General features: G+C 38.1%; 1 protein-coding gene across 2 annotated transcripts in view; it reads right to left on the bottom strand.

The window, feature by feature from the left end:
* Window positions 1-396: 396 nt before the first annotated feature.
* Window positions 397-26,526, bottom strand: part of SLC22A15 (solute carrier family 22 member 15) — a 29,684-nt gene continuing 3,554 nt past the window's right edge. The window contains exons 2-12 of one of the 2 annotated variants that reach the window (XM_030458703.1): window positions 17,852-18,064; window positions 14,667-14,799; window positions 13,477-13,641; window positions 12,354-12,483; window positions 10,671-10,886; window positions 9,218-9,358; window positions 8,344-8,429; window positions 5,268-5,388; window positions 4,243-4,315; window positions 3,742-3,867; window positions 397-526 (exon numbers count right to left, since the gene is read on the bottom strand). In XM_030458703.1, coding sequence (XP_030314563.1) covers window positions 440-526; window positions 3,742-3,867; window positions 4,243-4,315; window positions 5,268-5,388; window positions 8,344-8,429; window positions 9,218-9,358; window positions 10,671-10,886; window positions 12,354-12,483; window positions 13,477-13,641; window positions 14,667-14,799; window positions 17,852-18,064 — 1,491 coding nt within the window. In that variant the 3' untranslated portion in view covers window positions 397-439. Of the gene's footprint in view, window positions 527-3,678; window positions 3,868-4,242; window positions 4,316-5,267; window positions 5,389-8,343; window positions 8,430-9,217; window positions 9,359-10,670; window positions 10,887-12,353; window positions 12,484-13,476; window positions 13,642-14,666; window positions 14,800-17,851; window positions 18,065-26,526 lie in introns of both variants that reach the window. The other variant, XM_008498619.2, reaches the window with a different exon arrangement.

Consider the following 26,526-nt stretch of genomic DNA (forward strand, 5'->3'; position numbering starts at 1 on the left):
AATATGACACAGCACATACTGTGACCACTTTCACTTTACAGAAAAAAAGTGTGTGTTCTCAAGTTTATCTATTATATCAAATCAAAATCAACCACCTTGAAAATAAAATACAAACATATGCACTGATGATCTGTTAAAATCCATCTAACCCTAGGCAATTTCTGAGGCTGAAGGAATACATCCCCTCACCCTTGCTGTTTCATCTGGCTTCAAATGCAGTCTGTGCACTGTCATTCTGAACCATAAGAATTTGAATGTCTATCTTGTATGGACAGCATCAGTGGTGTAATCAGCCTGAACAGTATTCAAACCCCTCTCCTAGTCAGGCACTTGCCCAATTACATTCCCTGACAGACAAGGTTGCCAGAACTCATCTTACAGCTGGACTGATTGGACAAGTAAGAAAAGGCATAAAATAGGCCAGTGCTCCATCTTCTTATTACTTGATCATATGAGTCTCTTCATCAGCATCATAAAACTCCTCATCTTCACTGCCACTGCTTGCAGAACTGTCTTTGTCTCCAGACTAAAAACAAAAATTAAGTTGTTGGTTAGTGCAGAAGCCACTATAAGCATGACCCACCATACCTTTGTTGGAATGCTGGTAGAGAAGAAGTAACAAAAAAGCTGGTCAAATTACTTTCTTACAAAGAAATTACATGAATCAAGATTTGTGTTCTCAGTTCTTCAAAATCTGTTAATGAGATAAGCTACTAGCAGATGAACTTTATCTGCTCCCATCAATACACTTGAGACTACATATGCAGGAGAAAAACTGGCTAGAGTAGTTCTGAAGTGATAATCTACTTATCTTTCTTACTTGTCCCTACCTCTGTGGTGAGCTACTGGAAGCAGAGGCTCAGAACACAGATTACTTAACTAAAAACTCTGTACAGAATTCTACTTCTCCTTGCGGCAGCTTGGGCATTCCCCGTGCAAGTTTTTAATTATAGAATCCCTCTGCAACACTGACTAAAGATGTTTTGGCAAACAGAAAATACATTACCAGTTCATATGTTCAGAAAGTAAGGTCCCCATTATAGGCATACCTACTCCAGGCTGAGTCCTTCTAACAATACAATTTCTATCACATATCCAAACTAAAGCCAGCTATTACAGCCAACTGATTTTTGTTCAGCCAGTGTAACATTTTCCCACAGAACTGACACAAATCAAACACTCAGTCATATGGTTTAGTTTTAGATCACCCTGAAAGGAACATGGAGTTGAACTTGATGATCCTTATGGGTTCCTTCCAACTTGAGATACTCTATGATCCTGGAGTAATGAAATTACTCCAGTTAAAAAGATCCTCCTGCTAGTATAAACTCCAGATATTTAGGCTTTTTTTTTCTTTCCACTATGCTTGCACCTACCATAAAACTTCTGCCTGCCTAGCCATATGCAAAGAAGGGTGAGAGAGGGTGAAAAATAGAGAAATGGAAATCAAGTTCCTGACTGACAGTACCATGCAAGCAAAATCTGTAGCTTTAGATCTCTCTTTAGAAGAGTTTTGCTATAGCAATGTGTGTTAACTGCAAAAGACTTTCAAACAGTTTCAGCACTAAGACCTGTTAGAAGATATAAAGGGAATCATGTTATGTTTTTTTCTGGAATTCTAAAACTATGAGAAAAGTCAGGCTATCACTGAATGCTGTCCAAACTGACTAATCACATTCATGCATGTTAGCGGGGACAAAACCTCCACTGTGGGCAACCAGAATGCACATTACCCTGAAAGTAGTACAAAAGGACAGTCGATTCCACAGGGGGAACTCATGGGAAGCCAAATAAATTCTACATCGTTCTTACAGCTGCTTCACAAGACCTCTCAATAGCCTTGTCAAATAGGGTTAATGCTTAACAGCTTTTCATTTTATCAGCACTTTCTTTATGAGCTTTAAAATAAACCCCTAATGTGACACAGGCATTCCAGATCAATGAAGTTACAGGATTACTTTAGGCCTGAACTGACAACTTTTTTTAATTTCATTTAGATTCAATAATTTTAATCCATCTGAGGAAAAATGTTCCTGAGAATGTTCTCAATTTTTAATTTTTTTTTCCTCCCTTTTGTAGATCCTGTTCAGGTTGGGATTTTTAAGAAGCCTGCAGAAGTGCAAGCAGGGAAGATTTAAATTGAGAGGAGTGCTTGTCATAAGTGAACCAATTAGTGCACATACTGGTAGAAAGACAATACTACTCACAGAGGGCAATACTGACCTTGGTCAGTAAAAAAAAGGAAAGAAAAAAAAGAAAGAAAAAAAAAACCTGACTTTCACTCCTCCTAATCTGTAACACCCACACTATCTGCTAGAATTGTTATTTTCTTAGTAAGCCACCTGCACAGTTAAGATGAAATAATAATTACCAAAATAATAGCTGGTGTAAAATTGATGTATAGGTGCGAGATATATTTGTGTGACCAGCAAGAATGTGGTGCCATAAGAAATTAACCGGAATGGGTAAAAGTGTTTATAAAACATGCATGTAAATTACCCAAAGTGAAAAAATTACTTGTTATAGTGTTGCCTCTTTCAAGCTTTCTTCAAGGGTGTTTTTGTTATTAAGTTGTGTTGTTCTGTCAAGATTTACTAAAGCTAAAATTGTAAACAAGGCAACATGTTGAAACCTTTGAAAGGAAGCAACTGCTCTGATTCTAGAAATAGATTTCTCTCTACCCTCCTCATTTCTGTGAAAATAAGATTGAATACCTGTGAATCACAGCCCTCTTGACCTAAAATTAATCAAACAAAAATGTTTTAAAAACATCCTGTCTCATCTCACCCTAATTTAACGACTGATTTTTTTCTATTAGGAGTTGGCCTTCAAGTCTTCTGACCACTTACTCAATTTTTATTAGGTCACTAATACTTAGAATTTTGGAGCCAGGATTTAAACATTAAAACCTTATCCAAACTCCAACATCCACTTCCAATTCTCTAGGTACTTCTCTCTAATTCCACACCATTCACAGAGGAGCAGCTAAGTAAAAACCTCCACACAACAAGGATGCACACGCCTCATGAGGTGTCTAAGGGTTTGACAAAATGAGGTGTAAAGGGATGTGAAAAAGTAACATTCAAAGACACCTCACAGAACAACATTCTACCACTATGTTTATTTATGCTTACGCCTGGGAATTTTGTAGTTCAAACTTTTTCAAAAATCTTATTTCTGAGAATCAACACTGGGACAGGTGTCAGGGGTTAATCTAGCTTTAACCCATTTAAAGACTCTCTAGGACAGTCCTAACAACTGACAGGGCAGAAGTACAGCCAGCTGCCTTTAGGAACAGCCCATCACAAACAGGCTCCTGTATTCTTTAACATCTAAGGCTTCTCAGAAACCTCAATGGCCAGCTTCACATGAAGTATGCTGCTGCAATCCATGTTAGAGATGAACAGACACAACTGAGCCCTTTATTGCAGAGGAAAAGATGATAAGCTTTTGGTCTTGAAGGGATGCATTAACCCAGCTATCTCTCAGCCTACACTTCCAGACAATGTTTCAGACGTGATGATAAGGTTACGAAGCTATCTTCTGTTATCTCCTCAGGGCCTATCCTTCACAGGCAAAGAATCACTATTCTAATCTATCTGGAGTGGCATATTCAAGATGACAGCTGAAATAAACAAAAGAGAAAAGCACTGGGAAAAAAACCCAAAACCAATATACCTGTGAGCCATCTAGGGCTTGCAATGACATGGCTTCATCACCCAGCCTCCAGTATGAGCATACCTGCAGGTCTGCTATCGTTTCTAGCAAAGGGCTGTTTAAGGTCTCAGGCAACAGTAAACTTAAGAATCCAGACAAAAGACCAGTTGCTCCAAAGACAATGTAAGGCAGAGACCACTGTACAGATTTCTGAAAAAAATAACAGTGTTGAGATTGGTTTAGTCTAGCTCATACTTTATATTAAAGCACTTAACTTTTACAACCGTTCCATCTGGGAACTGCTTGTCTTTGTAATTAGTATAAGAATTAACAATCTACTGTTGTTTTTTTTTAGACAATATTAGATCCACACAGATTTTGGGATGGATACTCAATATACCAAATGCTTAGTTTTTGTCTTAATTACACAAGACATTCTACACAAGATGTCTATATGCTAAGACATCTAATTTACATATCTTTGTTTATATACATAATCTATCCAAAATACTCCCACATCTAAGCCTCTTATACATCAGACCCACAAAACAAAAATATACATAGTAGTGAGAAGCTCAGACAAACCAATGAAGGAACGAAAGGAGCAATGATTCCACCAACACGGGAAAACATGGAGCAGGCACCCATTCCTACATTCCTAGGAAGAAAATAAAAATCATTTATTAGTGTTATTTGCATAGGCAAAATCACAACTTTTGGAAAGTGCCATTAAGTAACGAAAAAAACAAAATCTCAGTCATAACCTTGATCACATTAAATGGCAAAAAGTCAAATATAACTGAATGTATCCCAAGACAGGAATTAAACACACACTTTCTGCTTAAAGAGAAGCAAAAACGCCCTGCATGTTCAGGGCACTTTTTTTTCACACATACATATATAGAGCGACAAGAAAAAAAATGCTGTTTTAATCGATGCATCTTGTGTCTGCCTGAAACTTTGGTTAAATTCCTTTATCCAAATCTCATTTATCAGCAGATACGCCTCTTTTCTTGAGAAACACCACAGTACAGTTTCACTGGTGGCTGATCATTAACAATAATACCTGACTAAAATACCCAGTAAAAATTTCATCAATATGATAGATACTTTTGTCTACTCTGTAGGCACAAACATGGGGTAGTTCTGCCTCTAGCAAGTGAAACCTCACTATTGCTTATGTATGGCCTATGAATCATCAAGTTACTTTTACAAAGCTAATTAAGCAGTCATCTTCAGTGTTACTGGTTAAGTAAGTCTGAATGTTTAATAGAGTTGCCCAGTTCCTAAAGCACTGAAGAAGTTAGATATCACTCATTAAAGAGGTATTATGTTCATTATTGGAGAGAGGGCTGTGAGCATACCAAACACACAAAGGACTATTTTACTGCTACATTAAAAAGATAATTAATAAGAAAACAATAAATCTGAGGAAAGGCCAAGTGAGAAGAGGGTAAGGGAAGGAATTTAGCATATAAGACTACACATAATCATTATATGTAACTGAAAATTTCAAAAGAAAAGGTATAGTTAACAGAAAAGAAGTAACAGAGAAGGAAGAGGTGATCACGCGAGATAACCAGAAAAATAAAGACCTGAAATTGTGTTACCTGATCACCGTGGGATAAAGTTCTGATGTGTAGATGTACACAATGTTAAATGCAGCACTGATTGTCAGTTTTCCCAGCAAAGACAGAGAGTGACTATTCACCACTGCAAACACTCCTGTATCTGAGACAAAAAAATTAAACCCTTGTAAGGCTTTCCAGCACTCAGATACATTTCCATAATAATTTCAATCACACAACAATATGAAGTGAAGAGGATTCTACTGGTAAACGTGCTGTGTCAGCCATGCAATTTTCTGTTTAATGACAGTATTTGTCAGAGGTGATCTGTACCCTCAGAAAAATCTGAAACGGGCACAATCACCTCCCTTTTCCTGCTGGACAAGCCAGGATGCTGCTGGCCTTCTTGGCCACCTGAGCACACCGCTGTCTCTTATTCAGCTGAGTGTTGACTAACGCCCCTGAGTCCTTTCCTGTCTGCCAACTTTCCAGCCCCTCCTCCCCAAGGCTGTAGAGTGGCCTGGAGTTGTGACTGAAGTGTTGGACCCAGCACTTGGCCATGTTAAACCTCGTACAGTTGGGCTCAGCTTATTGATTCAATCTGCCCAGGTCCCTTTGCAGAACCTTCCTACCCTCAAGCAGATCAACAATCCCATCCAAGGGTGGTGTTGTCTGCTTCTGAGGAAGCACTCAAAGCCCTCATCTAGATCTCTGATACAAGACCGACCCCAACTGAGTTCAGTCAACTGAACAACACCAGCCCCAAAACTGAGCCTTGGGGGACACCACTGGTGACTGGTCACCAACTGGATTTAACTCTGTTCAGCACAACTCTCTGGGCCCAGCCATCCAGACAGTTTTCAACCCAGTGAAAAGCACACCTGTCTCCCATGAGCTTCCAGCTTCTCTAGGAGAATGCAGTGGGAGATGATGTCAAAGGCTTTACTGAAGTCCAGGTAGACAAAATCCACAGCCTTTCCCTCATCCTCTAGGCAGGTCACCTGGTTACAGAATGAGATCAGGTTGGTTCCTGAACCCATGCTGCTCTGGTCCCTGGCTGTCTTGAATTTGCCATGTGATTGCACTCAAGATGACCTGCTCCATACTTTTCCCAGGCACTGAGGTCAGGCTGACAGGCCTGCAGTTTCCCAAATCCTCCTTCCAGCCCTTCTTGTAGATGGGTGTCACACTGGCAAACTTCAAGTCATCTGGGACTTCCCCTGTTAACCAAGACCACTGATAAATGAGGAGAGAGGCTTGGCAAGCTCCTCTGCCAGCTCCCTAAATACCCTTGGGTAGATTCCATTGAGCACTGTGGATTTTTAAGTGTCCAGATGATGTAAAGCAGGTCATTAACTGCTTCCTTCTGGATTATGGGGAGGTTGTTGTGCTCTCTGTCCTTATCTTCCAACTCAGGGGGCTGAAGGTAGCTGGTCTGACTTATAAAGATGGAGGCAGAGAAGGCATTTAACTATCTCAGCCTTTTCATCATTTTTGGTAGTAATGTGTCCATCCCCAGTCCTGCATCCAACAAAGGATGGAGTTTCTCCACAGCACTCTTTATTGTTAATCTATTTGTAAAAACTTTTTTTTGTTGCCTCCTATGACAATGGTCAGATTGTGTTCCAGATGGGCTTTTTTAAGATAAGGAAAAATTTACAAGCATACTAAAAACTGAAAACTAAATGCCAATATTTTCTGAGTCTACCACTAACATTAAACTAGTTCTGAAAGCAAGCTGAAGTATAATGGATACATTTTTCTAAAATGAGTGAGGATTTTTAATGAAAAGAGCCCTATTCAGTGTCAATTCTATAGTAGGATAACATGCTTCAAGCATGATTACTTTAGGAGAACAATAAAAGACAGGTAGATGCAGTAAACCATGTCAAATATCCCATTCAGCTTCATTTTGTCAGAATGGCCAGTACTTACTCTCTTATAACAGGCAGAACACACCTTAAATGCCTACCAAACCCACAGCATAAGCCATTACTGCTTTCAACAAATCATGCTCAGTTAAGAAATGTTCTTGCTTTTTTGGCTAGTTAGCCATTCACTTCCTAAGGTACCTTGCTTGTGGCAGACTCTAGCAGTTCAATAAACATCTGATTTCCTGGGGTCTTGCAATTCTAGCCTCTGAAAATCTCTTGCTTTTCACATGTTATACTTGGACTGATATGCAAACTTGATATGCAAAACTACTCGATAACTGGTACCAGCCCAATGAGAATACCTCAGTGTCTGGGCTCTAGCAACTGGAATACTTCTGAAAACCTGAGCTGCACCCTTTAAAGAAGTTTTACCTCATTTATTGCCAGAGCAACTTATGCATGAATACACACATCATAAATGTTTAATTTTTTTTATTTATGCTTCAAATGTTTGAAGCATTGTCTTTCCTTATGACAGGTGTTCTAGATGCACAATTCTTACAAACTGAGATGACTTTCTGTGCCTAGTTTATAGAGGAAAAAACTCTACACTGTGCCATTTTCTTTCTATGACTTCGAAAAACACCCAAAAAATAAAATGAACTCTAGTATGATTCAGAAAAAATACATTTCACATTTCTTACAGACACCTTGCTTCAGAAGATTTTCAAAATGCTTTCTGAACTGTAAGTTATGTGGTCACATTACTAATACTATCATCACACCAGTCTTGAACACTGCAAAGCACTGAGGAAAAGATGGAAACTGCCTAAATTTCAGTTCTCAGGATCTTTTTACCTTGGTTATTGACATGGACAGACAAATATAAGCTGCATGTGTACTTACACTGGCATGTCATTTTGCTAAGAGAAAATCACAAAGGATTATGTTTCTTGGGGTAAGTCAGAAACACTAGAAAGGAGTGACTGAGATGATCATAAGTAAAAGGAAGACTCCAAAGATAAAAGTTCAAATCCAAGTCTTTCTAACAAGCTCTCCTTAAGGTTTTAAGAAGGTTGCTGTTTATCCTTTTTGTGAGATAGTTTCTCTGGCTTCAAAAAATGACTCATGTGGTATGAGCCTGAAGAACTGGCATTCATCAAATTTGTAGGCTGCAGGATGCCACATTTACAACTTACTGTAACTATTATACACATATTCCAGAAACAAAAGGAAATATTTACCTTTCTTTTTAGGAAGAAACATGACAATAAGACAAGCCAATCCTCCCAGGAACAGAAATGCACTCAATGTTCGCTTCCGACCAAACCTGATGTGCAAGGATAACAAAGCTTTATTCTGCCATTAGATCTGTGGTTTGCAGAGCAATGAGTCCTCTAAATTCACGTTGTCTCTTTATTTGCAATTGGAAATTCTGAATGCCATCTCCCACAAACGTTTCCTCTCACACTGTTTTTAAACAAGCTTCTACTGCATTCTTAACAAAATGAGCACCAAGAAGTCTTTATGCAGTGGCTGAGAGTTTCTAGGATTTTGATTTGCTTCCCAGTGTGTGGGCACATTTGTAAGTTCCTCAGAAGACATGTAGAGAAGAGATTGGGAGGTGGATTCTACAAAAAGTGAAAGACATGTTCAAAGTATCATGGCTCAGGAAAAGGCTAATTACCTGAATCAACAGCTCTGCTCACATTCTAATGCACACAACAACTATTACATGAAACCATAGGACGGCTTCAGTTGAGTTTAGCTGCAACAGCTTTGACATTACAGTGAGAATGGGGATTAGGAGACAGAGGTGGAAAGAATGCCATCTTGTGTTAGAATCGAGTCAGCACAACCAGGTTCGACTGCTCGAGATCAGCCTCATCTCCGAGCCAAATTTAAGACGGCTTATTAACTTGAGAGACTGAGAACAAGTTAATCTGTTGTTATTTGAAACAATGGTATGTCAATGGCACTTTGGAATAAAAACACATTTCTCAAAGTAATAACACTGAAACAGGAAGCCCCACACAACAGATACAAGCAAGGAAATGCAATACAAAGGAAACCTATCCTTGAGAAAAACTAACAAAACCCTGTATGGTTCATACTTACCATTTTTGGTTAATCAAGTAAATACAGATCGGGTATGCTGGGATTTCTACCAGCCCCGAAAGGGCTAAATTGGCATAAATGCTTCCACCCAAGTCACCCACATTAAGGGTAAGACCATAGTAAACCAAGCTGCACACAAACCTGCAAAAGACAGAAAAAAAATAAAATCAGAACTGCCACTTTGGCTAACAAATCAAAGCACCAGTCTGACACAATGCACTATCAGCTATATGTAGTGTTTCAGAAGATGGGTCTAAAAATGTTTCCCTGCAAGTGTATGATGCTTTCTAGGTAAAGAAACCATTTTGTCACTGCACAGACCCAATTTTTGTCTTATTACTCAAATGTAAGACTACACTTAACAATAATGTGTATTATGAGAACAGAGTTAAAATATGATCATGATTATATTATTTGACTGGAGAAATTGTCTTTGTCCTTTTTGTATCATGTTTCACTTTCATCCATAATTTTCAAATTGTGTGTAAACCCTTTCTCAAACAGTTCAGATTACACTTCCACGTTCTTTTAATTTCTGCACCCTTGTCCAGTCTTATTCATTCTCCAAATATGATATTGTACTTTTGTTTTGTAACCCTGACTAGCTGTCTTCTTTACAGAGAAGAAAGAAACAGGACACTAATTCAGTCTGCAGGAAATTAGCAATTCGCATTTAAGGAATACAAAAAACCCTATTCTTCAGTAACCAGTTGCAAAAGCAACAGGAAAACAGTTCTGTGTTGTCTGCTAATAAAACAGAACCATTTGTTTTTCTGTTAATTGAAACATTTCCCCAAAAATATGCATTATAAAAATAACAGTATGAACAGTAATGCCCAAGGACTCACATACCATGTCATAAATAAGGTTTCTTTCCAAGTGGCATCAAAAAACCCTCAGAGTTAGAAGAACTATCTCAAACAAAATAGGCACTTTTGGAGACAGTAAATTTCTCCTAGGGATTTGAGGTATCACCATGGGTTACTGCTCCTTACTACAGCAACTGCTAGCACTGGCAGCACTTTACTTATGAAAACAAAGACACTCCTTAGATAAGGTAGGCCACCCACCTACTAATGGTCTCCTTACACAAAACAAAGAATAATACATATGACTAGAAAAAACTGACGGACAGCACTGGACCAAAGAGGACAGTCTGACTTATCTCAGCACCCTCTAAGAGTCAGAAAGGAAGAGGTCTTAGCTATTTTAAGACTCCAAAAGCATGACAGAAATGCCAAGATAAACCCCCTCAGAACTGGACTGTAAAAGTGGCTTCACATTACAAATGTACCATGAAAATATTAGAGCATGGGGACCCTTTGTAGTGCATTGTCCCTAACAAGTCAAGCTGAAACTAAGTCCAACCTATAGATGAGTCTGCAGCAACATGTTCCCTCAAAGAGTTATAGGCAACAGTAGTACAGCTCAGCCTACAACATTTTTCAAGTACCAAGTAAACATCATGATCAAGGTGCGTCCCAAGAGAATCCGATGTCGAAAGAGATCCAAGAAGCTGCCAGCCTCTTTGGAGCTCCTCTCTGCTGGAAGTTTTAATGAAAAAGTGCACTTCTGCTTGCGGTTCCTCTTTGCAATCAGGTAGAGGGCATCTTCAGCTTCATTCAGCCGGCCTTGTGAATAGAGCCATCGAGGGGACTCTGGAATGAATCTGAAAGACATGTACATGAACAGACACCTTTAGGGGTTTTCTCTTCTATGAGGCTGGACTTGTATATGGAAATTAGGTTGAAATGCATTTCAGTACAACAAAAATATTTTCAGACAACCCTTCAGGTGTAAAATTAACTTACTGAAACAGAGACAAAAGACTCTGAAAGGAAAGGGAACATAAGCCACATGTAATTTAGATACCAAGAAATTACACTGCATATACACATAAACACACACATACATATACACACAAATACAATACTTCAAATTATGGTATCATTAAAACTCTCTTAGGAGAACTCAGGCATCAGACTACTACAAGTAACCACAGCATGCTTTTGTAGTACAAACTAGCTGTCTTCTGTTCCTCATTTCCCAACTTTCCCCCCAAATTCTCTCCTGTAGACAAGAAGGAAGAAGCAATGCAAAGGTCATGCTCTTACTCCCATGTACATGTTTCACTTGATAAGTCTATAATGCCAATGCAAAACAATACAAAACAAATCTTCTATTACATTTAAATTCCTATAAATTAGAACTTTAGTCTTTTGCCAGAAGCTTTACGATTTTTGCCTCTGACCAGAAGTGACATTTTGCTTTTAAATTTTAAGGACAATAGTTCTCCAGTTTTATAGAAGAGCTTAGAAAGAAACATGTTTTCTCCCCTTGTAAAAAAATTCTGATAGCATTTTCTGCACAGAGTAATATTTAAGCAACATAGGAGGGAACCAGTGTGAAATTTAGGATTTTTTTTTTATATTCTTTCTTACAACAAAATAGGCCTCTAAGCACAGCTCTTAAGTCCCAGTCTTAGACTCTTTAAGTCTGAAGTACTTAAAAAAAGAGTCAACATCAAGTTAGTTTTTTTCCCAAAGCTCCCAAGCACCACTTAGTTTTCAAGTATCAGAAGCATCATCTCTTCCTTTTACCTCATGAACAGTCTACAGCCTCTAAAACCTTTCTCTTAGTTCTGAAGCTTCCCTGTGTTGTCTCTTCAGAAAACACCTTCATTCAAAAAGTTTGTAACTGATGCTAAATTGACAATGGAAGGAAAAAAGCCTTAAGTTTCACTACAGCTACAGTTATTTTCTTCTTTCAGCTACTAAAAGTTTGCTGTCAGGATGTATGTAAGAGCAGCACACTGATTCATACAGCTTTCAGTGCTGCTATCCACAAACACATAGCTCTTACTATCTTAATAAAGAAGCCTTATTCTCTCTTAATCACATCTGAATATAAGGAAGCTGCCTATTTTTTCTTCTACATAACTTTTAAGACTGCACATGCAAGCAACTTTTATGCTGCTCCTTCTGTGTAAGCACAGTAATAAGAAAAACATCACATTATCACATAATTGTAGAAATTCTGTAACTTTTGACATGTATACATAGAACCTTGCATAGATGTGCTTTTTTCTTATTTTTTACACCTTTCTTGATGAAACTCATTTTGCAAAATAACTTACAGAGAGAGAAGAAAGACGACTGTTCCCTCCAGGTTAACCACAAGAGCCAGAGTCCTCCAGGAACGGATGAAGTAGCCTAATAGAGCATACTGGGCGATTCCCACAGCAAAGAACAATCCACCAATAGAACCTAACATACAGTTAAAACCAAAACATAATCATAATCCTTAAAGGAGTGATAAACTCTCAACACACGGGAACAGACAGAAAATAACACTTCACTAAGAATTCACTCAGCAATACAGACAAAACCACAGCTATTTGCTGTCCTTCATCCATGCAGGACACAAGTATTAGATCCACTTGCAAAGACACAAGCCCCAAATGCACCACATTACAGCCTCCTCACACAAAGCCCTATAAATAATTAATTCTTGTAATTCCAAATATAAGTATTTTTCAGCTTTCTATGTGTAAATATAAACCCTATAAACCACTGCAAACCTGTTGAGTTTTTTTAGGAATTTACAGTATGCATTAGCAGCTCTCATGATTTGTAGGATACCCCATTTTAAAACAGTCTCAGCACAGCACTTCTTTGAAACTTGTCACACACTGAGCAAGTCAGGCCCTAGAGCTGTATCAGTACAATTTAGATGCATCATAGCTTAAGAACAGCTTTAACACTAGTAACCAAGATAGTTAAAGGTGTCTACCTTTTTTATTAAGGTTGATTACCACATGTGGCTTTTTTTTTAACACATAAGCAATAGTTGTCTTGTTTTCCTATTATATAAAACAACTTTTGGTTTCTTTTTGAGAAATGCCAGTAATAAAAGAATTGCTATTTAGCATACAGACACTAAACCTTGTTTAGTGGAGTCCAAAATTCTAATGAATAGAGATCAGCTAGCATGAACCTGGCATGTGGCGTGTCAGGTTCACAGGCGATGTATGAACTTGACCTTCATGAATCTGAGTGAGGCAGAAATCTGACTGTCCCCATCTGCTGTGCTTAGCTAAGGTTCATATTAAACAAAGCAACTCTCAAAGACTGGTCACACAGATCCTCAAGCAGAATAATCCAGAGCTGCTATGGTGCCAGCTTTGGTGTGTTCCAAGTGGTGTGTGAGACTGAAATCTCTAAGTTCTGAGGGAAAAGACACAGACACTCAGACTTTACCTGCTAATGCCCAGTAGGCAGTACCCACACACTCATTTAGGAGAACAAAGGCCACCAGTGACATCCCACCATTCATCATCCCTACCAAAAAGCGAGAGATGGCAAAGAATTCATAGGAGGGTGAGAATCCATTTGCAATGGCAAACAAAATGTCAAGGGCAAAACCTGAAAAAACAAGGCAAAAGGCTTCATTTCAGAAGAGTACCTAGAGAAAAATAGAAGCATTTATCAAGTAGCTTTACTTGATGTTCAGTGGCATCTGTCCCAAATAATCACACTGAACAACTACAACACACTGCTGTATACTACAGGTCTGGGCAAAAATTTAAGCACTTGAAGTCAGTATCATAACAGGGGGGACATGAAAAGAATGGTTTCTGATACATAAGTTGCAGTGGAAAACCACAGTTCAGTTCACAGCAGAGTTTCTTCACATATAAAGAACTACTACTACTCATTAAGATGGCTTGATATTGATCCTCATACAGAAATCACAGATTACACATATGACCATGTATCTCCCCTCATTCCTGAGTAGTCTGTACAAACAACCTAAGAGAAAAATTAATAGGTGACACACTACATGTGGAGTTTGCACTGTGGAGCAGGCTCGTTTTTATTTGCTTTGAATGAGGTTGTTCCTTTAAATAATTTTAGAAGTCTGTTTTTAAGTCTACATACTCCTCCACTGACACACAATATTATAAATAGATACAGAAAACATGAAGTTCCAAATGCTGTTTGTCTGGGGACAGTAAAATATGCTTGAGCTTTACAGCATGATGAGGCTCAATAGATACGTAACAATTGAATCATGAAGACAGAAGACAAAAGGTGAAATAAATTCATAGCAGGTCATACATGTAGACATTGCTAAAAAAAAAATAAATCACTAGAAATATTAATTGCAACCTGTGAAGATCCCATGAGCATGAAAAGCATGATGTAAGCCCTTATTGTATGATTCCTAAAATCAGAACTCCTCCCAGACATGCAGATGGGGACTAAATAATCTAACATTAATTTCTTGTCTCTACTGATATTTCTGAGGTATACCAGAAAGACAAAAAAACCCCAAAACAAATCACAGCCTGTTATTCACTGCAAGCTCTCAGCAGATTCTGGGCTCTCGTCACTGACTTTCAGAGACGTGAGACTTTCATTCATTTTGTGTAAGTGGCAGTGGTTACCTGTGAGATAGACTTTCTTCCTCCCAAAGCGATCTGAGAGCTGGCCAAAGGAGATTGCTCCAAAAAACACACCACTGAAGTAGAGAGAACTGGCAGCACTGACTTTGTACGATCTGTTGCCAATTAAAAACCACTAGATGGTGAAGGGGAAAAAAGAGGTGTAATTAATCAGAATCCAAGCAGCTCACCAACATCTAATAGTTGGAAGGACATGACATACTTGAAGGAAGATCAGACTTTGCATAAGTCACCTAAGCATCACAGTCATAACACAGTCACTAAAGTACAACTTCTGTCCCCTAGATGCGCTGGGGTGCGGCACTACCAATTGCAAAGTTCTCCCAAATCACATGCAGTCATTGATTCTAAAACCAAGGACAGATGCCTCATTGAATATTGTAATTTTTGCAGCCTTCTCCCAGTCTTTTATTTTACCATTTTTTCCACATAAATCTATTAGCTTAAATAGACTCAGTCATGCCTCTCTCAACATGTGTCACTGTAGTGAGTAGACATACTATGCAAAAATTAAAACCATGGGGTCTGTCCAAAGATATTCCTGCATATGCTCCTCCTTATGAACTGTCTTGTTACTGAGAAACACTTTGCTAGCATTAGACAGGTTTCCTGGTATGGCAAATACTTATCTTTTTTGCAGTCTACTTTGTGTCACTTCCAGTTCTTCTCAATTCCGAATACAAACGTGACCTTCGTATGTTTGATTCTTTCAGACTTAATGTCTGAGATTGAACCTGACAGGAAATTCTTTTCCCCACAAAACCATAGAATGAAAATATGCCATATTCTCACTGTTCAGAAGTCATTTCCTTTTGTATTCTAATATGTCCACATCTTGCGTTCTTCTCTTTTACTACTTCTCTTGCACCTTGAGATAATGTTTCCTTTTAGTGACACCCAGTTGTTCTTCCTGTGCTGGTAAGCTGATGATTATGTCATTATCCCTGCACTAACACACTAATCTCCTCATAATCTTCTCTGCCTCTACCAAAACCCCATTAGACATAATTTCTAGCAAAGCTTCTATTATTTCAAAGCTCAATTACAAACTACCTCACCATGAGAGCAGAACCCCACAATTAAATCTCACCAAGATTGGGGAGCTAACAAAACAAAACAACTTGCTTATTTTCAGTATATGCTTCATTTTGAATTGTCTCTTGAATATTAAGGTGTTTACTGGCACGGTAGGTAATGTGCCCACAACGAGCTGAGACAACAAAATGCAAGTTTAAGACTCACTATGTGACCACAAATCATTCTCTGAAGCTTCACTAGAATTTAAAAACAATTTATAGAAAAATACATTTATATAATACTAGAATACGGGATTCATTTTATCTTGAAATAACACAGTCAGGTTGTTTTTTCCAAGAGCTACAAGAATCACACCCTAAGTTTTGGTATAGAAATTTAAAAAGCTGACAACACTGAAACTCAGTGACACTAGATGCTTTCTGAATCATTTAGGGATTAAAGGATAATTTGGTTGTGAAGCAAAATCTGGTCTGCAACAGCTAAGAAGCCCTTTAGCAGGCTCAAAGCTTTTCTCTTTTATAGAAAGCATCTTACATATATGCCTGATATTCATAAATCAAGCTTTTTACATCACAATGGTTTTCAGTCTAAATTTGCAATGGTCATGCTATCAGTGAGTGATGCCAGAAGATAAGCATTTAAAACACCCTCAAGTATAGAAAAAAACTTCTTTACCTTTCAATATTGAAATTAGACAGTGATGAGATACCCCAAAAATAACTGCATTCTCACTAAAATATTTGTACTTAGAGCAACTTATACATGTACTAGGCATTCAGTTAAGAATTAAAAAAAAAGGATTTTAACAGTGGGAAACAGGAGAGGCAACAAGATTTTATACACACAGGATTTAAGGATTTACTGTGTGTATAAACTATCTGTATTGAACTATGCTAAAGAACTTGAAAGCAGAAGATATACAAATTGCCTTGGGATTTATTTTTTTTTTAATTTGTATTTTTTGGGCCATCTTCATTCTTTCGCTGAATTTTTTATCTATGCAAATACAATGCGTAAGAATCTTTATAAAATTTCTGTCCTAAGCCATTGCTAGGCTACACAAACATGTCTGACATGCCAAATTTAAGAGAATGGAAGATTCCTGGATAAATTTAAAAGCTGAAAAGAAAAAACTCACAGAAGGTTTGAAAACCTCATTGAGCTTTAAATAACAATTGAAAAAAATCCACCGTACATTAGAATCTTAATTTAAATAGTGGTATAAGTACTTATATCCTCTTTATTACCAGAATAAGAAGCAATACCTGTTGCATACAACTGCTTGGTACTATTCCAAAGCTTACAGTTTTCATTAATATGCTCCCAACAAATAAAGTTAAATGCTTTACAGTACTAATTCAGATGACATTAATGCCTCTGGACACTATCCATAAATTATCAAGCAGTACTACACTTGACTCAATTGTATAGCTCTGAATTAAGGTCTTTTAACAGATGCTCTCAGATAGGGCTCTTGCACAGAATGCTTTGACATTAATAGATACTGAAGGCCGCAGGAAGGGCAGGTGTTGCACACATCAGTGTGGAGTTTGGCATCATTTCTACAGGGGCTGTGGCTAGACAATGGAAGAAAGCATAAAACACAGGCTACACCAATAAAGCTAAAGCTTGTTTTGGGATAGCATGAGGGGGAAAAGCTTTACCACCTGACTCCCCACTCTTTGTCCATGGCTTCCTTCACATCTGGAGTTGCAAAGCGTGCAGAAGCCATTTCCTCTTCAGTTCCTCCATTGGTTGCCAACTCCATGATGCACTACATGCATTTAACCTTAGCAAGGTGGCTAGGAAGATCCCAGGGTATACAAAAGACTTTGAGTGCATTGGTTCAACAAATGATTTGATTCAAGCTCAATTGTGTAACCAGGCTACAGAATCCCATACATAACTCCCACATGGAAAAGGTAGGGCATTTTGGAGCAGAAATTTTGGTCAAGATATGCACAGCAAAATAAAACTACCTGTTCTCTAACTGGAGGTAGCATGGGTATCATTTGTTAATTAAAAGATCCATTAGTATGGGATAAAGAAGCAGTATAACCAGCCTCCACAACTGACTCAGTAAGATTTACTACTCAAATATGAGGCAGAGAAAAATGTTTCAGACCTACCTCAGAGACTATTGATGTGAAACTGCTGCTGAAGTGTACGTGCTTACGCACCTCGCTGCCATTGGCAGTGAGAAGCCATTCCCCAAAAGCTTTCTGCTCACTTGCTGATTGGTTGCTATGGCTCTGATTAGCTGAGAGCTCTTGGAGATCCCAGTAGTATGGAGGAGTTGCACCCACCAGTGCAATGAGGATGGCTTCAGTGGCCACATAGAGCTAGCATGAAAGACAAAAACCAAAGATGTTAAACATACATCAAAGCAGAGTCTCTTCTACAGCTGGATCAAGTCAGTGTTAAAAATATTCCCATTTTATATTTACTTTCTACCACTACAAGAGGCCTTTTATAGTCCTCATCTACCAAATATCACACACTAAAGAACCACAATTTCAACATGGTGGTTTTCACACTTCTTATCTGTTGATCATTTGAGAAAAGTTCCCTTTCTGACAGCCTTACCCCAGAGGCCCCAAACTCCCACACACAGCAAGTGCATCTCCTAGATGCATGGAATGTTGATAGTAGTACTACTAAGGAGAGAAAACAAAAATATTCTTTAATGAAAGAATATCGCTCCACTACATCCTCTCCCTCCACCTACATTGTTCATTCTTCTGATCAGTATTTGGACTAGCTCTCCTCCTCACTGTTTCATAACTAGTCCTTACCAAAATTAATTCTTTCCTATTTTTAAATCTTTCATGAACCTATTTTACTCAAAGAGAGACAGGGGAGCACATGTGAGTGTACATATTCATTTTTTATATATCTACACATTTATAAACACACAAAGTCTAGATATAGTGATTAACAGCTGGCTTTAAGAAAGAATAAAAACCTCCTGGAAAACCACATGTATGAAGCCTTGTCTAGAGCTAGGTAACCACTGTTTGCTCAGAACATTCACAGGCCACTCCTTTAACTTTCTACATTGCAACTGCACTTTAAAATCCAGTATTTTGAGACCTGCTTGAACATAGAAGTGCCTTGGAGTTCTGCAACAGAAGGCAGATGATGAAGTATTCTAAGACAAAAACACCTGCTGGTAAAAAACAAAGACGCCCTGCTCTCCGAATAAACCCACCACTCGTGTCAAGCCCTCACTGAGGAACAGTAACAAAACATAGTAGCTCCTATGACAAAAAAATTAAAAGATCCTGTTATTTCTACTGCCTGTTTCCTCCAATAAATAATAAAAAACCCCCACCAAACACCTCTGTCATCCCAGTCTATTCCTTAAACCCCATTTGAGACACCTCCTAACTACAGTCCTTGCTCTGGTCCCAGCATCTTCTCCATATATTCTTGGGAAAAAATGTACCTATAGGTAGTGTTTTCTCCCAGAAGGCTGCTTCACAATAATTGTCCATACTGGAAAGCCCATAGATAGGCACAAAAAGAAGTCTGAGGACCTCTGAATTCTGATGTAAGCATCACCAGGTAATCCTATGCTGTACAACAGCTGAGCAGCCAGAGTTACAGAGATCTAAAGGATAATTACTATTGAATTATCACGGAGACACTCAAGTTATTATTTGAAAGCACTCCCTTTCCATCAACTCCTTTTTGCATTCTATATCATAAACTTCTACTGTAGTGGCAGGAAGCAAATATTAATTTCAAAAAATAATGCTCATTCATTTTTTTACTATAATATTTTTTAATATCAAAGGAATTTGGAAGAAAAAACAACCTGTTGATTATGTTATCATTTAAGCTAAAGCACAACTTTGAGAAAAACAACAATTACTTATCTGCAAAAGAAGGCAATGACTAAGATTAGCTGGGGAAAAAGGTGTTAAAAAGCTGAGAGGCCACGTTGCTAGGGATGTAGGGATACTGCACTTGGAAGAACAGTTTCAAACTCCTGAGCTATGACAATTACAGGTCATGAACTGTGGTGCACCCCTATACTCTGACTCACTCAGGCAGTGATAATATCCTGGGTTTTGTCTTGAGAAATAATAAACATATTTCTGAAGTAGCTCAGGAAATGAAATCTTCAAGACGTTTGGTTTTGAAAAAGAAACCATAAAGCTTTTTATTTTTGCTCTAGGTGAAGACCACCCCAACTACAGAAAAATAAACCAAAAACATGTGATTGCAGGCACATAAAGAAACACTGCACATTTTTTCAATAAAAAGTCCAGCTTTAAGCATCCCAGTGGCTGGGACAGAACAAAGCAGTATTTTCAATTGTTCTGTTGAATTTTTTTTAAAAAAAGTATGAAGATGGATATATGTTTTGATGTCATGAAACAGTATTGTTTTATACTCAAGTACACTGCAGTCACTGCTGTCATAAAAGCTTTTTCCTGATAATGACCTGCCTTGCACTTCGAGTAACAGGTATGGTAAAACCTCTTAATTTCATTGCAAAAACAAAGCTAAACCAAAACCCCAAAAATACCATCAAAATTCTTCTATGCTTATTAAGACCAGAAACCTTTTCTGGAAGTGGTCTTCAACATTACCAAGTAAATTCCAAATTTAAAAAAAATTCAGAATACAGTTTCTAACATTCAAATGAAAGGCCAGGGTTTCTGTTATGACACTGGAAATTCTCCCTTAGGAATTCTAAAAGCACTCAGCAATAACATAGTCATGTAGACTGGTGATCAATATATAACACTATCAAATCAGAATAGAACTGTAACAGTATAAAATGTTAAGTTACATGCTCTATAGCACCCAACGAAGCCTTTTTTTTTTTTTTTTTTTTTACATTTGTGCTATAACCCATATAGTACAAGTCAAGTCAAATTTATGCCATTTAGTGTATACCTTCTATTCAAAAAACATTTTCACTGGCTCTATAGGGATGCTAACAGTTTCCCACAAAAGACAAATATCAAGCACAAGGGAAAGAGGCAGTATATCATAGACCTCAATTTACTGATTATGAAGCACAAACAGAAAACAAAAGCAAGACTTCAGTTCTACTAAGAAGTGTTTTCAACCTTTTTAATCGGCTCATTAGTAATTCACAACCAGACTGGACATTCTAGACAAGCATTTACTACTGAACAAAATAATGAGTAAGTCACTAACTTGTGACCTTTCAAATACAGAAACATCAAAATTGCACCCTGAAGAAAGACAGAAATTAAGAAAAAAACCTAACAAATTATCTTGCTCTGGTAGAAGCTTACAAGGAAGAGATGGTTACATTTTAGGATCAGAGTTATTCCTCCTGAACGCATGACAAGCAGCTGAAAAGTTAGAGGGCCATCTAATTTTTGAAAGTCTTATGATTTCATCTGCTCTGGTTTATTTCAAATGGGTGATTAGACTATAAGTTCGCACAATATTTCTAACATCGATAAATTCTAAAATCTTGCTGCTGCAAAATTATCTGCTGCTAACAACATGCTTTTTTAGCAAAGCACCTTTCCCCTCTTGGTGGCACATTAGGAGAGAGAAGGAAATGCTACACTCTAGTTACCAAGGGCAGAATCACCACATGTAGGAGAACAAGTAGCAATCTCTCACACACTTAACAACTCCAGCTCCACTACAACAGGAAATATTCCCCATGAAGAATGCAGCAAATGATGATTATTATTTGTGGAACAAAGCAGTGGACATTTATTTTAAAAGAATTCAGTTTCTGTGAAGAAAGTGAGAAAACATACCCAATGTAGAGTCTTTCAGGCTCTGAAAGACAAGCTCCACAGGAAAAAATGCAAAGTCAGTCCAAGTCCATTCTAGCATTCTTCAACATCAACATGGAACAGCAAGCCACAACTCTGAAAGCCTCATTTCCTACAGGTTTGTGGGATGTCCCCTCAGCTTGCCCTTCATTTTCCAAACATCCAAACACACCCATTAACAGTTTCGTTCTCAGTGCCCTTCTGGTGGGCAATGGCACGGGTTTGGTCCTCCTGCTCGGACTGGCCAGCCAGCACATGTGCCAATTACTCAGGTGACTGCAGCCACCAAATGCAGAGAAAAGGCCCGCTTTACTTCCCATCAGCAGACAAATATTTGAGTCTCAAGAGCAAATAACTTCATTGCACAAGCTTTCTGCACAGACAGTCCAAATGGCAGCTACCTCCTGTGTAAACACCTTTGCCTGACAAGGCCACAGAACACTGCACACACCCTGTAACTGTACTCCTTCCTGCCTGCCCAATGATGACAAATCTGGTTATATAGAGCACACTGGTGATAGGAGTGCAGGATGCACACCTAGGGTCTCTCACCTCCTCACTTCAAGTTGCTTTAATTAATCTTTTGGATCTGTTCTTTTTCTGCAAGCAGAAGTGATCTTTACCAGCAAAATTTAATGAAGTACTCTCAGCTCTGCACTTTTCTCACTAGCTGTATCCTAAAAAAACCAGTATTTCTAGGTAAATTAATACAATTTGATACTTCTCAGCCATTGTCAATGAACCCAAGACAGAGGATTTATCAGCATCTAGTCATATCTGGAGACGAAAAGAGAGGCTTGGTGGCAGATAGTGACAAAGGGTAGTCTAAACAAAATTCCACTCTAGTCACTAAGGGTTCTCCAAGAACAAAACAACATTCCTCACACAATACCATTACAAGAGTGAATTTAACTCTGTGAATATGCATACTCTATTAAACTGTGCTAATAGCAAGAGATTCTTCTACCTTTTCCACCATCACAGTCTTCCAATCACCAAAATACACAAATAAGAAACTATCATAGAGACAAGCTGTTATTAATTTCTGCAAGCTGGACTTCCCCATAGCATTATAGTCAGTTTGTTGTTAAAGAAGTAAGTGGTGAGGCTTGTACTGAAGCAAAATCTTTTAAAACAATTACGTACATGGTTTGATCCAGGACAGATGAAACAACTTACAGGACTTTCAGAGCTCAACAGGATTCTCCTACTGTGCTATACGGTGAATAAATTAACACCTCCTGTGCCACCAACCATTGAAACATTAAATTTGACCACAAATACTTTTTTTTTTTTCCTTGAAAGTAGCATAGGAGGTACAGAGAATGCAGATGACACTGAGGAGACCTGAAGTTTGGTAGAGACATAGAACAGAGGAAGCAGATGCCTCAACACTTCTGGCATACTACGAAGTATACTAACCTTGCCCTACAAAGCATCAAGTTCAGTGACAGAAATTCACAAAAGGTTTACTATATAATTAAGCAGTTAAACTGCATGATGATACACTGAAAACATGAGACCACAATTGCTTCCAGAACTGTTTAAAGCAGTGTAGCCTAAAGCATTTGCATTTTGATAGTATGCTGGACTAAGTACAACAATACATAAGAAAGGCAAAAACACCTAGCATGGAGCCATACACTGCAGCTCAGAGAGCTGGGATGGGACTTGTCAATGCTATGACTAGATCACCTAAGCAAGAGCCTTTCTCACATCAGAGGCTGATAAGGCCTCTGAACAGAAGTTGGAAATTGCAATATAGCATCTTCCAGCCTTTAAAAGCAAAAGGCATAAAGATATCGTAGGTGCTTTATTAAAACACTTACATGTAAACCAAAAGAGGCAGAAGAACCTCATGCTATTGGCATAACTTAATTAAGTATGTGTATTCACAGAGGCAAATTCACTTATGTGGATGATTAGGAAAATGACCAGGCAAATACAAATACAATGTTTAGCCAGGTTAAGCCCCCCAACTTAGACACAGATGATACTGTCAACAGACAAAACCTAGAAAAGAGATGCTATTGCTTCAGGGAGACTCCAGTCCCACTGGGATGGTACTTGCAAAAATCAAGCAGAGGTTTTGCTTCATGCAAACAATGCACATGAAGCACTACGTTATCTACAAAAGGAAGTAGCTGCGTTTCCTCCAGTTTAAAGCACAAAACTTCATTTGGGTCAGAAATAAAGAGCAACAACCATGTGCAAGTTGGAAACAATTTTTATGGGTTCAATTACACATCTACCAGTTCTATCACCTGAGAAAAAAAGGAAATCAGGTACTTCATTGCCTATAAAACACTGGAAGTAGAGACTGTGGGTACACATAGACAGAGTAAAAAAAGACAGAAATGATGGGTCATAATAGTAATATTTTTATCCATAGTCTTTGCTATGCAAAAGAATGATACCTGTTAACTCCCCATCTCACCTTTTGGAGGTGCTTAGAGAACAGATTGGCAAGATGGGTTGTTTCAGAGTTTGCTAAGCTGAAAGGCATCTTGTTTAACAGTAGAAGATTGCCTGCACTTCCACTGAATCCAAATACCAACCCCTTGCACAAAATATTCTATATAATAATTCTATTGTTAATACTCTGAAAACATCTCCCTGTGTGTTTTACTCACACTCCATACAGAGAAGCCAACTACCATTAACACAGTAGCTCTCAGGCACCTTCTGTTCCTAGTTGTTACAAAGACTTTGCAATAGCAAGGCATTCAGCCACAACCAACGTAAACAGTTCCAGAGTGAGTTCCTTCCAGTGTCACTCTTTACACAGCATTTAGCCTTCACTTAAAACAAACAATCAAAAAAGCAATTTATTTTTTTTTAAAACAGGTTGAACAGTCTGCTTCCTTCCCTCTTCAGAGTGACTGTTTCTCCCCCTTATAGGTTTTGCTATGTCCATCAGCAATAATTCTGTTAAGATCTTGACAATGGTGTGTTGCACAGACATAGACACTAAGTCAATTTGTAAGTTAAATTGCAAAAACTCACTAGATATGTTTATATGGATACATACACACTGAACATGTGGTTTCAGTGCCAAAGTCAATGCAGTGATCATTAGAGGACCAAGAAAACCCAGCAACTGTGAATGACACTTAAATGCAACAAAACATGAGCTCAATCACATGTACTTTGCAGTTCAGATGCAGCTAAAGAAGGGGCGGATTCAAAGCTACAGCTCATGTGTCTTCTATACCTCAAGCTTGCTCTGACCATACTCTTCTCCTGCGTACAAGCATAAATTTAGAGTTTAGCTGTATGGAAAATGCACTGGTAAGAGACAACAATTTTCAGGAAAGGCGGGGATGTGGGCAGATGATAAGGTATTCACCACTCTCCTCCACTCAGGATTATTTTTGGAAAAGACAATAGCAAGTTAGCTATTTAAAAGTAATCAGCAAGGAAGCAGTTACTATAATTTAAACTTCTGAGGTACATCTGAGAGTTAAGGATCAACCCCACTGCTAATGAAGCATATCATAACTTAGTTGTTATTTCAGGCTTCCTGCAGAATATAACACAATGTATGCATAAGCTGCACACATTTTTTAGGGTTAGAACTAAAATATCAGAAAAGGTAAGTGATGGCTTCTTTTAAGGAACAGTTAAGGTTGTTAAAGAAGTACTTACAGAAAGACAGACCACAATGGGTCTTGCCTGCATTTCTGATTCTTCTGGAACTCTGCTTTCTTTACAGAAGACTACTAAACAACAAAGGAGTCTTGGTTAGCATCTAAATACTAACACAGAAATTAAATGTAGGACGATTCTTAGCTAGATGAGTAGCAGCACATCTTTCTGTGTGATTAGTTTGCACACTTATGTCCACCTAGTTTCTTTCACTTTCTGAGCAGCAATAAACTATACCAAACACAGAACTGTAGTCAGTGCTGCAACTACTTCAAAAGGCTTCATTGCTTTCACAGAGAAAGCAACATCATCCTTCAGCATAATCATGCTCTGAATAAGACACAATGAAAAAAAAGATGAGGGAATAAGTTTACCTCAAGAAATAAAAATCTGGGCCCCCTTTGTTTGTTTATATTCATGCCACATCTGAAACCACCCCTCTGTGTAAGTGGCTGCACATGTTTCAACACACATTCTGCAAATCTTAGGAATCGGAGGGACTTAAAGCTCTCATTTGTCCCACAGACATAAAGAAAAGAGGCAAACAGTGAGGTAATCAAAGTGGAGGAAGGTTACACAGCAATTCTGGAAACTCTTTTTGCATCTGCCAGCTTGGTTACGTATTTTACATATAGTTGAACTATGTCTAAGTTGCAGTGCAAGTAACTTTGGGTCAACAGCATACCTGCACAAAGTCCCAGGAACACCCTTAGCACCCTATATTAACAATTGTAACTTTATTCACGTAACACCCATCTTTTTCCTTTAATTTTAAATTGTTCATGACTTTTAAGGTTTGTTTTACACTTATAAGTCCTAATAGTATACCTCAAGTACTAATAGTGTACCTCACCATGGACTGGAAGTAAACTGCCCAATCTATGACAGATTCTGACTAGTTTAAAGAATGCTTAATAGACTCAAACATAAGTATTAAAAGATTACACTGTCATTGCTACTACAGTGATGTCTCATGCCATTAGAGGTAGAATATGTATGAGGGTAGGTAAGAAATTACAAGAACCTGCATTCCCTCAAAACATTTGTGCAAATGGGCTGATTAAATAGCACCTCATATATTCTAATGATAGAAGTCATACACAGTCTTGCTGCCAACAGCAAAGAGATGTTAGCAGCACCACTCTTTACAGGTGCAATGCATCAAGAATGCCTTTGCCTTAAAAAAACCCTATTATTTGAGGATCTTGATGCTACTATCTTAAATATTTTTCCATCTTTCCTTCAGTAAATAATAAGTCCCTAAGGCAGAGGGAAACACCAGCCTAGGTAAAGAGCCATACTGCTGTGTAACGCACGTTACTCAACTTTAGGCAAAGCCTTTTTCAGTTGTGCAAATAAGACCTTTCATACTGCAA

The sequence above is a fragment of the Calypte anna genome, chromosome 1, assembly GCF_003957555.1.
Source record: "Calypte anna isolate BGI_N300 chromosome 1, bCalAnn1_v1.p, whole genome shotgun sequence".
Taxonomy (NCBI): Eukaryota; Metazoa; Chordata; class Aves; order Apodiformes; family Trochilidae; genus Calypte; species Calypte anna.